At 47.6% G+C, this 14,221-nt stretch overlaps 1 protein-coding gene across 2 annotated transcripts in view; it reads right to left on the bottom strand.

The window, feature by feature from the left end:
* Positions 1 to 236: 236 nt before the first annotated feature.
* Positions 237 to 14,221, bottom strand: part of NCKAP1L (NCK associated protein 1 like) — a 40,949-nt gene continuing 26,964 nt past the window's right edge. For both annotated transcript variants that reach the window (XM_047865411.1, XM_047865412.1), the window contains 9 exons: positions 12,755 to 12,852; positions 12,529 to 12,622; positions 12,290 to 12,372; positions 11,911 to 11,991; positions 8,862 to 8,955; positions 7,824 to 7,940; positions 7,339 to 7,448; positions 5,767 to 5,856; positions 237 to 1,659 (listed from right to left, as the gene is read on the bottom strand). In XM_047865411.1, coding sequence (XP_047721367.1) covers positions 1,528 to 1,659; positions 5,767 to 5,856; positions 7,339 to 7,448; positions 7,824 to 7,940; positions 8,862 to 8,955; positions 11,911 to 11,991; positions 12,290 to 12,372; positions 12,529 to 12,622; positions 12,755 to 12,852 — 899 coding nt within the window. In that variant the 3' untranslated portion in view covers positions 237 to 1,527. The remainder of the gene's footprint in view (positions 1,660 to 5,766; positions 5,857 to 7,338; positions 7,449 to 7,823; positions 7,941 to 8,861; positions 8,956 to 11,910; positions 11,992 to 12,289; positions 12,373 to 12,528; positions 12,623 to 12,754; positions 12,853 to 14,221) is intronic.

Here is a 14,221-nt window from a genome sequence, read left to right as displayed (position 1 = left end):
TTTGTCCTCAGTCTCAATAGGCCTGACCCTGAATCACTCCTTTGCAACATAATGTCCCTTCCACAGCAAGGAAGGACAACCAGCTGATGCCTGAAGCTGGATCCTCTGTTGCTTCTATCCTGAAGAGCAGACAACTGTTGCTAAGAAAAACTTGTGTATCAATTATGAATGCGGAGTTTAAGAACTATTGACTAAGCCTGGGTACTGAGAAGTAAAGATCAGACGTGCATACAAAATCCCAAAACAGCTATCAAATAGCTTTAATGAACCTCAGATGGTTTTGTTGAAACCCAACAAGTGCTTCCTGTTTATCACGGAAATATGGACATGACCCTAATTAATCAACTAATTATATTCGCCCATTTCCACCACTCTCAACCTGTGACCTACTGTCTGTTGCCCCAGTCCTCCTTGGCCGTGGTGCACAGAAGTGATGGATGGGGCCACTGTTTTCCTGCCACGGAGTTAACTGAATCTAGTTTAGTGCTATCTTGAACGCCCCAGGCTTTGTGACACTTGAAATTCTAATTAGTGCAGAAAAGGGCTAAGTTGAAACAGCTTGGACTCCCTCAAGTATACCCACTCTCAGGGCCCTATAATCTAATGAGGTCTATGAAATTTAAGATCTAGCAGAGAAATCCCTGCCTACAGCAACAGCTGTACCCAGGATGACGACAAGGGGATTTGGGTTAAATTAGGGGCTCCAGATAGCAGGGAGAGTATCCCCAAACGATCTGGGAGAGAGACCCACATGACTCGGATCCCACTCGTTGTGGTGTGACTTAGAATTAGCTAGATTGACCCATGGCTCTGGGTTGTGGCATGTCAAAGAAAAAGCAGGAGGGGTTATGGCTACACAGATGGGAGAACTTAGTCCCTACAAGGTGTGGTAGAGCAGGTGAGGGCAGCTGGGGCCAGAGAGAATCTCTCAAGGGCACTCCCTCTTGTAGGCAGTAGAGATGGAGGAGAGGAAGAGACCCGTGACTCCTGAAAGAGCCCCCACAAAGGAAAAAGGAAGTTCCTTTGCTATTAACTACTTTGCAGTAGGAGCAGGCTGAATGTTTGCCGAACACATTTGGAAGAGGAAGAGAGGAGATAATCGTCCTAATGAATGTGCAGGAGACAATAGCAGCTCCAGTGGGAGAATTATAAGCTCATTATGGTTTAATATGATGATTGATCATCTCTGCCCGCCAGCATTATCCTAGAATAGTGATGAAGGTCGAGAGACCCATGCCAGTCAGAGCTCAAGCACCAGCCACCACAAGCTAGAAAACACGATTTATATGTTACTATGTTAAAATGTACACACGTGGCCCCAGTTCCCTAATTTTTCCCGTCACCTGTCCTCCGTCTCCCGCCCCCGCCCCCACCCCCTACCGTCTGCCCCATTTCTCTTTGATTTCTCAGCCGTGGATGGTGTTGGTTTTGTTCCTCCATATGTCTGTTCATCAGCTCTGGCTCCTGACCCCATCCCTTGAGAAAATGGCTACAGCTTCCTGGGTTTAGGTAGGTCCAAATGGCCCTTCAGTGGGTACTAGTTGGCACTCGGTTCAGGTGGAAGGTCCGGGATACCTCCCGATAGGCATTTCGAAGCAGGACGTAAGGGAAACAGGACTCCAGCATGTCCAGGGTCAGGAAGGAGGACTCCTCTACCACCTGGAAGGGAAACAGGTCAAGAGATGAGAACCTCGGGGAGGGTATAGCTCTGTGACACCCTGTTCCTTCATTCAGTTTCCTGGGCCCTCTGAGGCTCTTAGAGTTACAAGTGAACAAGTTTCCAAATCACACCCCCCTCCTTCTTCCCCTCACTTTGTTTAGCTTTAGGAAAGCAACGTGGCCTCTTCAGCTTCCCTATAATGCCCCCTGTGTCCCTTCTCAGGGTTACAGGAAAAGGTCAGAAGCAGAAGGCAGGAAAGAATCACTTCTCCCATGGCAGAAAAACTCCCATTTTCCCCATTCTGGATGCCAAATCATTTGCGGGGGGCAGCACAGAAGCAGGTAAGGTTGGATAAAAGCGCCAATGACAGAGCTTTACAGAGAAGGCAACAACCACCACTGCAGGCCAAGAAAGAAGGGCCTGGAATCCACATGGGTCCTCTTGTGCTGGGTCTCAGTCTCCTCCCTCCCTCAGTACAGTGCTTGGGGAGCAGTAAGGATGCTGCATAAAGGAGCAGGCATGATTAATTAGTTTAATTAGAAGCCTGTGTGCTATGGTGATCCCAGCAGCCCCCACAGCCAAGCAGAAAGATAGATCAAGATGCCCGGATAAGACTGAGAGTAGAGGGGGTGGGGGAAGGGGGGCATATTAGCGAAGAGCCCACGGCCTAGCATTGGGCTGGAGGCTCCCCATCCCGGAAGAAGAAACAGGGTGTATCTCCTTCAGTGCTCTCCTCATCCGTGAAGTTGTGGGACTAAAAAACACACTCTGGAGAGAAGTGTCCTGTATCCTCTGGCAATTTACACAGATGGGCCCTCCCCAATATGTCTGGTGTTTTTGATTCCTCAAAATTCATTCTGGAAAGAGAATCTACTATATCAACTCTAATGTGTTTATTTCTCTGAAGTCCTTTCAAGTTTTAAATTATATAAGATTCTGCTATTCTCAAATATGTGCACATACAAACGCACACAAACAGCCTCAGAGGAACAGACACGGCAGGCTGGAGGAAAGGAAATCTGCCAGAAAAACAGTAGCTCCGATCTTAGGTTGGATAACAGAAGGAATTTCTCGCTAGGCAAGACTTCCAAACTGTGAGCCAGGACAGAGATAGGGTCTCTTTTCTAGGATATGACCCTCAGGTCCAGGGAAATGAGTGATGGCTTCACGAAGAATCCACTGGCCCAAGACTTCCTATTCTTTGCTCCATTAAGCACAGAGGATAACACGGCTCCTAACTGGAGGAAATTCATGGCAGTAGAAACAGCCCTAGAGTGAAAGCCAAGACACTTGGGTTCTCATGTCCATATATTTTGGGGGAGACCTTGCATGTGTCATCCTTCCCACCCTCTCCTCAGTTTCCTCACCCATAAAGTGTAAGGACTGGACCAATTGCCAGGATCTGGTCTCATTCTGACATCTAGAATTCTATGATTCTCTGAGAGCCATCTCTTCCCCGGCTAAACCCATGCCAGGAACAGGCTGCCAGTAACAGGGGTGGGCACTGCCCAGGCTTGACAGCCAAGACAGAAAGACCCCCAGGGAGAGAAGTGCCTGGCCAGGAGTTGGGGCTACATGAGTAGCCTCTTAACTCAGAATACAGTTCCTTCCCCTGTATTTCCGTGGGGAAACATTTGCATTTAAATTGCTTTGCAGCAGCTCCTCCCTAGGTCTCTCTCCTTCTAACAAAAAGGGCCTAGCTCTGTCCCAGCTACTCGGCTGCCTCACTGTGAGGCCACAAGGGGCAGACACCCTCCCACACTGAGGGGGAGGTGGGGGGGGGGGGGGAGTTGGGGACGAGCAGGGGACCAGCAAAGCAGAAGGAGGCAGGGCTGAGTGGCCATACAGAATCGCCTCCAACCTTACAGAGGTGACAGCTGCCCAAGTAAATGACGAAGCAAATGAAGAATCATCCAGAAACCAAAATGAGCGGCAGAGAAAGAGAACTAACATTCGTTGAGCATGTATTATGTACTAAGCACTTTCACATATATTTTCTTATGAATCCTGACACTCTATGGCAAGGACTACGGCCCACTTTTCTGGATAAAGAATCAGAGTCTCGGGGCGCCTGGGTGGCTCAGTCGGTTAGGCGGCCGACTTCGGCTCAGGTCATGATCTCACGGTCCGTGAGTTCGAGCCCCGCGTTGGGCTCTGTGCTGACAGCTCAGAGCCTGGAGCCTGTTTCAGGTTCTGTGTCTCCCTCTCTCTGACCGTCCCCTGTTCATGCTCTGTCTCTCCCTGTCTCAAAAAGAAATAAAACGTTAAAAAAAAAAAAAAAAAAAAAAGAATCAGAGTCTCAGAAAGGTTAATTAACTTGCCCAAGGTCATGCTGCTCCAAAGACTGTGCTCTACCTAGCACACTACTGGCCTTTGCCCTCATCTGCCTCCTCTGCCCTTTCACCCCTCACCATACACCCCTCCCTCCCCCCACACCCTCATTCCATTCTCTTCTCATCTCCATCAGGATCCTCAGCCCAGTCTAGGCCTTTTTCTAGCTGAGACACAGATCCCACTCCATGCCTGTGTATTTACAGCAGACTCAAAGGGAGTCCCAGGCATGCCTGCCCCTAACATCTGTGGGCCTTGCCAAGAGTACAGCATACTATGTGATTAAATAAATCAAACTATTATGTTCTGTTGTTCAACCTTCACAATCTACCTTTATAATTTCGTGGAAGGTCAGGTTTGAATTAAGAATTCTTAGACTCAAAAAAAAAATTTTTAATTAATAAATAAAAACAAAGGGGCACCTGGGTGGCTCAGACAGTTAAGCATCCGACTTCAGCTCAGGTCATGATTTCACGGTTCATGGGTTCAAGCCCCCTGTGGGGCTCTGTGCTGACAGCTCAGAGCCCAGAACTTGCTTCTGATTCTGTGTCTCCCTCTCTTTCTGCCCTTCCCCTACTCACACTCTGTGTCTCTCTGTCTCTCTGTCTCTGTCTCTGTCTCTCTCCCTGATCACTAGAGGTAATCTTCCAACAGCACAGCCCGCCTCAATAGGATGCACTTGGGGAAGAAACTTTGCACAAGCCCTACAAGTAGGCTGGAGCCGCTTAGCAGAGAATTCTGGGGTCCCAGAAATCTTTAGTGTGGACTTCAAGGTGGAGCACAGGCTCCAGATCAGCCTGTCCTCTCCCCATACGCCAGAGGAGGGCCTCTGAAACAGGGGTCAGTCCCGGAGTCTCTCCTGACCATATCTAAATGCAGTACTAACCTGGAGAATCAGACATTTAGAGCAAAAGAGTGAGTAAGCGTGTTGAAGAGGAAAACAGGGTCATGAGGAAAAGATTTTTTTAAGTTAACTGAGTCAGAGTTCCCAGAAGTTTCTGCCAAAGTAGCAAAAAGCCCACAGCTTGGGAAGAAAGAGATAGCAGGAGGCGCCTGATTCATGACCCACCGCGCTCTCGCTCTCGGTCTTAATAGCTTTTCAGGGGAAAATTCTTTCCTCCTCTGAGCCCCCAGTTCCCCGCCCCCAGTTCAGCTCTGTATTATTCCGCACCCTTCCCATAGTACTTCTTAAGGACAAGACATACAGTGGTAGGAAGTGGTCAAGTAAAATCAAACATGAACTGGACAGGCAGTTATGGATGAGGGACACAGCTGCCCCATCAGATCAGACTTGAGAACGCTGCAGGAAAAAGGACCCAGTCAGCCAGGGACAAGGTAGGCCCTGTCCTGCAGAGAAGTCATTGAAGACTCTACCTTGGGATTACAGGACAAGCTGGAAGGTTAACCAGAATGTGAGTCCTAACGGTCAGGCCGAATTCAGTTCTGGGTTCAGGCCTTTTTTTTTTTTTTTTAATGTTTTTATTTATTTTTGAGAGAGAGAGAATGTATGGGGGTGGGGGTGGGGGGGCAGAGACAGAGAGGGAGACACAGAATCTAAAGCAGGCTCCAGGCTCTGAGCTGTCAGCACAGAGCCCCACATGGGGCTGGAACCCATGGGCTGTGAGATCATGACCTGAGCCCAAGTCAGACGCTCAACCGACTGAGCCACCCACGCGCCCCTGAATTCATGCTTTTGAGTCACAACAAGGCAAGGACACAAAACCCTCTGGCCTTTGCTCTTTCTGTTCCCAGACCAACTTAAACCAAATACATACCAAGCGCATGAGCAGAGAAATGGATTCCCGATTTCTGGTTTTAAGCTTGTCAGTCTCCTGGCCCAGCTGCAGGAGGCTGACAGAAGCCACCTGTAGGGGAAGAATTTGTAAGAAAGCAGATTTTTATGGAGGTCAGAGTGGGACAGCCTCAGGCTACAGGAAGTTAAGCAAAGATCAAGGAGGAGAGTTAAGAAGTGCTGCGATGTTCCTGGAGACTCTGGGTGGAAAAGTAGCAAATCCCCTAGGCTCCAGAGACGCGCTTTGCCTGTAAACCAGGCAGGGCAGACAACAGGAGGTTGCCAGGGGTGCTGGGGGAGAGGCTGCAAGGGGCGAGGACAAAAGCTAGAACAAAGACAGGTAATACTGTATGCTGGAGATTAATCCCTTTTCCTAGGCAGCCTTCAGACAGCACTGTCACCAAGTTGTTTACAGCTGACTCCCCACCAGACTAGAGACAGAGCTGGGCCTCTGATTCAGAGGCAGTGTTCTTCACATTCCCCTCCTGTCAACTCCCAAATGGCTGTCCTCTCCATTCACCTCCAGGCCCCCAACAGATCAAAGAGGGAGGAAGAAACATGATTAACTGCATCCCAGGCCCAGGTTGCCCTCATTCAGTAAAGAAACAGGGCAAACGGAAAAGGGGAGAGGGGGTCCCTTCTCACCCCATCTTAGAGATCTGGTACAAACATTCTTTATATCTAAGATGCTCGGATCCCATTCTGATTGGCTGGCTGGCCCAGTTTAAATGGAGACCCTCTAACTAAGCTTCCAGGGAAATGGTATGATTCCGGAGAGAATATGATTTACCGTGTGTCCTCCTAAAAGGAGACAAATGAGGCCCTAATTCTTAAGTCAGGCCCATGCTTTGCAGAGGAATAAGTTCCCCATTGTTGAGAATGCTGAAGTCAGGCAGTGGGTAATGGACCATGTATCAGAAGCATATGGATTGAATTCCACCATGGAGGACTTAGAATGGAAAACCCCAGGGTTTTCAACAATGGAAAGAGACTACTTATTCTGTGTTTTTCCAGAGGCAGAACTTAAGATAAATGGTGATTGTTACAGGGAGTCAAACCTTGGCTAAAAATATTTTTTGAAACAATTTTTCTCGAATAAATGGGATGTAACCTACAGTAGAATCGGCTGCCTGATTATAAGCCCCAGTCCTAGAAATCAAGCCCAGTGGTTCTCAAAGCGAGATCCCAGGATGAACAGCATCAACTTGGGATCTTGGAAACGCACATTTTCTAGCCCCACCTCAAATCTACTGACTCAGAAATTCTCCAGGTGATTCTGATTTACACTAAGGTTTGAGAATGTGAAAAAAGGTTCCGTCGTTGTTTGTGAGGATTAGAGTTGGAAAGGGCTTCCTTATGGGTTCTAAAACTTGGTGTCTCCAATTTGATTGTGCATCAGATGTCCCGGAGACCTTATTAAAAACAGAGGACTTGGGGGTGCCTGGGCGGCTCAGTCAGTTAAGTGTCCAACTCAACTCTTGATCACAGCTCAGCTCTCGATCTCAAAGCCCTGTGTTGGGCTTGAGGTGGGCTATGCCTTGGGCTCTGTACTCACCACCAGAAACTCCTTGAGGTGAGTTTCGATGTTCTTGTTGTAGAGTGTGAAGAGGGCAGCAGATACCTGGATGATGGCTTTGGTCAAGCAGTGAATATTGTTGTTGTAACCTAGGTTATGATTGACAGAGGGGGAGAGACACAAAAAGAAATAAAGTGAGCCACCCCAGGCTGACCCCAGCTGGTACTTTCTCACTGTTTCAGGCTAGGCCACCCCCGTTTGACACCAAAAGGACCAGGAGGCATTTGGGGGATGATATTCCTAGAAACATCAGAAGATAGTTAGATATTAGGATAAGGGTATTCCTAAGAAATCTCACTGGAATTGAATTTTACGGAGACTTCATTCTCAAGTGTTCTTTGAAACAGAAATTTACACCTGAGTCAGAATTCTGTACATTCTCCAGACAAATGTCTCCGTCTCCTCTCCCTACCCCGGGAGACTATCCTAATAGCACTGGTCCCTCCCACCTACTCCTTACTTACCATCCTTCTCAATACTATAGAAAGAAGAAGGGTCAGCGGCGAGGAGTGGGAGGGAAACAGCAAGAAAGATCAAGAGCAGGCAGGCCACCTTATATTCTTCCTCAGGGGATGAAGTATCTGGTAAGATGGAAAAAAAAAAAAAAAAAGAGGGAAAGTAAGATCAGCAAACAGGAGTTATCTTCTATAGAGGTCCTAGTTCCCAGGATTACTGGGAAGATCCTGTAAGAAAATTATCTAGGAAAACGCTTTCTAAAGCACTGCAGGCAAGTCATTCTCGCTGAAGGGGAACAGGACTGGCCTCCACTTCTCATGAGGGGCCTGATCCTGGAGGCCTCCTCTGGTGACCAAAGCAGAGCTCTTGGGGAAGGGCTCTGAGGACATGCAGTCAGAGGACACTGTCAGCTGCCTGATGGGGTGGGGAGACAGGAAGGAGAGGGAAGGGTCTTACCAAACTAAGAGAGAAGGGCCAGTCCAGCAATTTTGAAAGGGCTTAATACCAGCCCCTTGGTTTCATCCCATTCTGAGTGTGCGTAAGAAAGAAGAAATGTGTACCAGGAAATGTAAAAGACAACGGGAGACGAGAGGAAGAAGTGAATAGCATCAGGGTGATTCTATGGGAGGGGAGAGCACCAGATCACTCTGAGACACATAGATGCTGTACCACAGCATGAAATCACATGTAACTCAGCATGAAATCACATGTAACTGTGGCTTGCTCTCTCATTGTCTCATTTGCATTAATCTTACCTCCCCAACTAGAGCACAAGTTCCTTTGAGTATTTGCTGAGCATCAAAGGGGCTCTCGCTTAATATTTTTTAGCAGATTGACAGGTCAACTGGTTGGAACGTGGCTAGGAATCTAAATTGCCTATGTAAATGTTTTCTGGGGGTTAGGGACTGCACTTTAAGTCTTTCTTTAGCTCCCAGCTTATATCCTCTGAATTCACAATCCCAAGGGAAGATTTCTTTTGACATTGACATTTTCCCACCTAAAAATAATGGTCCAAGCCCTCCCTTGCCCACTTTCCCCAATCTTACCAGCTTTCAGATTGGCAATGGCAGCCACCAGGGCTGGGTCAATGTCACAGCCCACTCCTGCAGCAGAGGCCAGCTCAAAGATACTCAGGGTCACCTAGTAGAGAAGAAAACAACATTCTGGACAGGGTTCCCAGAGGGAAGTGTTTGACAGAAGCTACAGGTAGTCAGGATTCCCGGATCACAGATGTTAACCCTTCGGTGAATTATCATCTTTTCTAGGTATTCTTTTCATAGCTCTCCATAACCTACAGAGAAAAGGCACAAATGCTTTTGTTTGGCATTCAGATACTCCACAGTACGAATTTCCTCTCTCACTCTTAATTCCCCAAGAGCTTCCTACAGTCAATGCAACCAGAGTCATCAATTCACTGCCTCCAAGCTACAACTCGCTTCCTTACTGTCATACTTGGGTTCCCTCTTCATCTACAGCGTCTTTTCCTGACCTCTACTTCTATCTAAGTGACACCCACCCCTTGAGGCTTAACTCAAATCTCATATTATGTGTGAAGCCCTCGCTGAAACACTTCAGGCCCAATTCATCTCTTCCTTCCTAAAGTGGTACCACGGACTTAGCATGGATCACACATGGTATTATCAGTTACCTTTTCAGATAGGAGGTGGCACATATGGCTTATCTCAGCACCTAGAAAATAATCCTTTACAACCTCATGGCATCTGAGGGGAGAAAAAGGCCTTGGAGTGAGAAGATCTGGGTTCAAATCCCAGGACCACCACTTTCTAAATGTGTGACCTTGGCTAAAAGTTACTTAACCTCTTTGAGCCTCAGTTTCCTCATCTGTAAAACTGGGAGAACACTACCTCACAGAGTTGTTGTGGAGATTAAGTTAGGTCACATGTATAAAGCATCTACCCTACACACTCAGAGTCACTAATAAACATGAGTCACCAATCAACATTATTCCTTTCCTCCTCTTCCTTTCTCTCAAAGCCAGGAACATTGCACTTCTTTTTCTCCTCTTTAGTTTTTAACACAACGCTAAGCACATAGAAGGTATTCAATTACTATTTATTGATTGATGGAATTTAAGAAACAAAACAGATGAACATATGGGAAGGGAGATGGAGAGAAGAGAGAGAAACAAACCATAAGAGTCTCTTAACAAGAAAGAACAAACTATGGATTGATGGAGGGAGGTGGGTGGGTGATGGGCTAGATGGGTGACAGGCATTAAGGAAGGCACTTGTTGTGATGAGCATTGGGTGTTGTATGTAAGTAATGAATCACTAAATTCTACTCCTGAAATCAATATTGAACTGTATGTTAGCTAACCAAATTTAAATTACAAAAATACATTTATTGATCGATACTTGAATCTCTAGTACTTAAAATCAAGTTCCCGGGATATGGCCCCAAAGCCCCACTCCCATGCCGAGTATTTAGACCTCATTTGAGGTTAACCAAATTACTTGAAAATGTTTGGAGAGAACAAGGACAATTGTTTCAAGAGTAGACAACTGGGTGGGGTAACTTTAGCAAAGCAGCCTACAGATACACCAATCAACACACACTTCACCTATGGTACTTGTCATGGAAGGCTCACCTTTGCCACGTTCTGCTCTGCCCTTTATTTAAATTCCCTATAGTTCATGGATCTGGGGAGATCAGGGACCGGGTCCATGACCTGTGATTTTTCTGGAGAAGAAAGGGATGATCGAAGGAGTCTTATTTTCTCTTTCCCTAAGCTTCACACTCCTCTGAGACAGCAACAGAATCTCTGATGGACAGGCCACCTCTCCTCCCCCCCACTCCAGCTCCAACCTACTTATTTTCACCAGCAGGCAGGGCCTAAAATCAGTGCTGCCCAGGAGATACAGGTAGACAAGCTTCTGACAGGCATTCGTCCCCGACATCAGCAGCTTCCAGAAACCCAAGTTCATTGTAAAAGAACAGTCAGAAGAGGCAGCCAGCCCAGTGAAACATCAAACCCACATGGTCCCCAGGACTGCTTCAGCCTGAGGTTCAGGGGGAGAGAGGGGAAATCTCACAATTCCTTTGATCTCAAGGCAAGGAAGTTTTTCTTAATATCCAACTTTGATTCTTCCTGCTGACCAGTTCCCTCTTAATCACAGAGCTCTCTCCATGAAGAAGTGGCCTGCCCTATGTGTCTGAAGGCCCTTGTTCCCAGCCTTTGGCTGTATATCCTACATAACACACCTGTTTGTTTCAGGTGATCCAAAAGACAAGAAGATGTTGCAAAGATGGGGGGGCGGGGGCAGGCAGAGAAGTGGATGTTCTACTCGGGGTGCCTGCAGAAGCCCCTCCTCCTCTCTCCATCTCTGTAGTAGATGCAGGCCTGAGCCAGGTGACACAGACATAGAGGAATCAAAAAGTTTCAGAACCAGGAGGAAGGAAAGGCCAGAAAAGGGAAACTGGGCTCAGGTGGAGAGGGTGGGGATGGAAGCAATAAATCATTTTACAAAAAGTACCTGAGCTCCTGACTGAAGAGGGAACTTGTTTGCACACAGTTCAGTATCTAATTGGCACACTTTAGCTAGAAAAAGCCGCCAATGCTACCCTAGATCTTACCTTTCTCCAGTAATGTTTCCCCAACCCTCTCACAGGTACGCCAGGCTCCCAGTTCTGTCCATCCCCCTCATGTCTCTCCAGCTCTGCCCTGTCTCTCCAAGAATATCGTCTGACCACTACTCCTCTCTCTACAAAATCTCTCCCAGCTCCTTCCTATTCAAATGCCGGCTCCTTGGGGCACCTGGGTGGCTCAGTCGGCTAAGTGTCCAACTTCAGCTCAGGTCATGATCTCGCAGTTTTTGAGTTTGGGCCCCACCTCGGGCTCTGTGCTGACAGCTCAGAACCTGGAGCCTGCTTCAGATTCTGTGTCTCCTTCTCTCTCTGTTCCTCCCCTGCTTGCTCGCTCTCTCTCAAAAATAAATAAAGATTTAAAAAAAAATTCAAATGCTGGCTCCTTCCCTACAGTATTCTTCAGAGCCCTCCCTCCCTCATGAGGTCCTGGGTACGTCCTTTCGATAACAACAATCTCCTAAGTGGATTGCACTTCGAGCTGTCCCATACCTTGATGTCTGTGTCTGGGGTCACAAACTCTTTCAGGCACTCTATGGGACCCATGAGAAATGGGCAGTGGGAGGAGAACACCTGGAGGAGAGAGAAGATAAATGAGTTCACAGGGCAGTGCCAGTACCTGCAAAGATAGACGGAACAAACATAACAAGGGCCCCAGCTTGGATAAGGCCCCACCAGCCTCCCACGCGGCCCTCACATCATGCTTCTAGGTGTCCTCTGCTCATCTGTCCCCAGAGATCTTCCGGGACCTCTACCAAATTACGTTCCCCCTCTCTCCTCAATGCTCACCACACGTCTCCGCGATTTCTCATACAAACCCTACCCTCAGGGGCATCTGTGATTCTGGGGCAGCCCTTTGCCCTCAGCTCACCTCCCGAAGTCCCTCCTGGGCCATGGCCCTAAAACTGAGGATAACTCCAATGATGGTCATGCGTTTCAGCACATTATCAGCCCCTGCGGAGAAGGAAGAGCATGAGAAAAGTAGAACTCAGGAGACTAGTGCGGGTTTTGCTTCTGCACACCCAGCCTAGCCCCGCCCCACTCCCCCAAAACCCCTGTCATCCGTAATGCCATGGCCACAGTTCCTTGTCCCATCAGGGAGGTGCTCACCTATCAGCTGGGGCAGCAGAGAAGCCATCAAGTCTGCCTTGCTAAAGTTGGATCTGATCTGAACAAGTACATCCATGTTTTCCACCACCAGCTTCTGCAGCCAGGACACAGAGACGTGAAGCAGAAGACAAGACCATGGTACATCCCCCCACCCCCCGACCAGTCTCCTACTCCTGCCCCTTTTCCCTGAGGCTGCGCCTTTTCCCAGGCCTTGTTTACACAGTACCTTCAGCTCCATAATCTGAGAGGTCACGTGCCACATCAGGTTCTCACTCAGGAACTTCATGCCGTAGGGGCCCAACAGTTCAGCCAAGGCCCGCATCTCTGAAACAGAGTTACAGAGGTCCCGGGTGGGACTCAGAGAGCACTGGAGTGTTTACACCACAGACAGACGGTAAATCTGAACATTTACAATATTTTTCCTCAAGGAAAGGAAGTAGGAAGTTGGGGAGCAGAAGTGGCCTGCAATCCTACATTTAGGTGACAGACCTGGCCATCCTGTGGGACCATTTACCCCCTCCCCACTGGCACTCATGCAAACACTTACCGCAAATGATATTTACTTTACATTCTTACAGGAAGCAATCCTTTCCCAAGTCCCTCTCTGTGGTACCTGGGTTTTGCTCTTGCAAGACTAGCTGTACTAACTCGTTAGATGTAAGACCTTAAACAAGTCACTGACCCTTCTGAGCCTCCATTTACCTCTCTGTAAAATGAAGAAATTAATATCTGCCCCGAATACTTCACAGAGTGGATATGAGAGTCAATAAGAGCCCATGCTAAAAATCTTAGAAGCCCACAAAGATATATATGATTAAAGGATTATTGATGTGATCATTATTAACAGCCCTCTGAGGTATACAGTACATCCTTCTGGTTTAACAGACATGGTCAAGCGCTTGTTCAAGGTCACTTAACCAAGTCAAGGGCTGGTACCTGAAATCTAGCACAATGTCTTATTGCCCCTTTCTGTAGATACCACAACTAGTTTCTTATCTAAGCTCTGGTGTCTTCTCTGCTCCTCCCTCTGCTTCCCTTATTTAATGCCTCACTGTCCAAATTTTCCTCTCCTGGACCTACCTTTTCTTTTTCATAACCAACACACATCCCCAGAATCCCAGTTGTTTCTTCCTCTAAGTCCTTCCTCCCTCTAGTCTGCCCCGGATGCCTTATCTGTCCCTACTCATCCCACTTTCGGCTCTTTGTGGATTAAACGACACCCTACTGGGGAAATCCCCTGTTGGAAACATTAGTGACAAATCCAAATAGGAAGGAGCTCCAGCGATGGTCTTTGGCCATGCACCATCCCAGCAGAGAAAATCGTACAAAACCAAAAGTAGCAACAACAAGAGACCGGCAGCAGAAAAGTGAGTTTAACGTTGTTAATAGGAGTTCAGAGGGGAAAGAAATCAAGGCTCACGCTCAAGCTGTTGAAGGCAGGACCAGTTGATCTCTGCTTCCACCAAGAACAGAGGAAGTGGAACTTGGTCAGAGCCCCATCTAGAGTAAATACTACACACTTCTGGCCTCTCCGATTTATAGTAGAAAAAAACTGAGCTGAGAATTAGAAAAAGATGTGCCACCTGGTCAACTTGATAATGCCAAAATGGCTGATAGAGAGGAAGAAGGGCTGAACTGCCTCCCCTGGAGAGAGAAAACACACTGATCATCCAGTTCAGATCGCTGAATATCC

The sequence above is a fragment of the Prionailurus viverrinus genome, chromosome B4, assembly GCF_022837055.1.
Source record: "Prionailurus viverrinus isolate Anna chromosome B4, UM_Priviv_1.0, whole genome shotgun sequence".
Classification (NCBI taxonomy): domain Eukaryota; kingdom Metazoa; phylum Chordata; class Mammalia; order Carnivora; family Felidae; genus Prionailurus; species Prionailurus viverrinus.
This window is presented reverse-complemented; position numbering and strand designations above follow the sequence as displayed.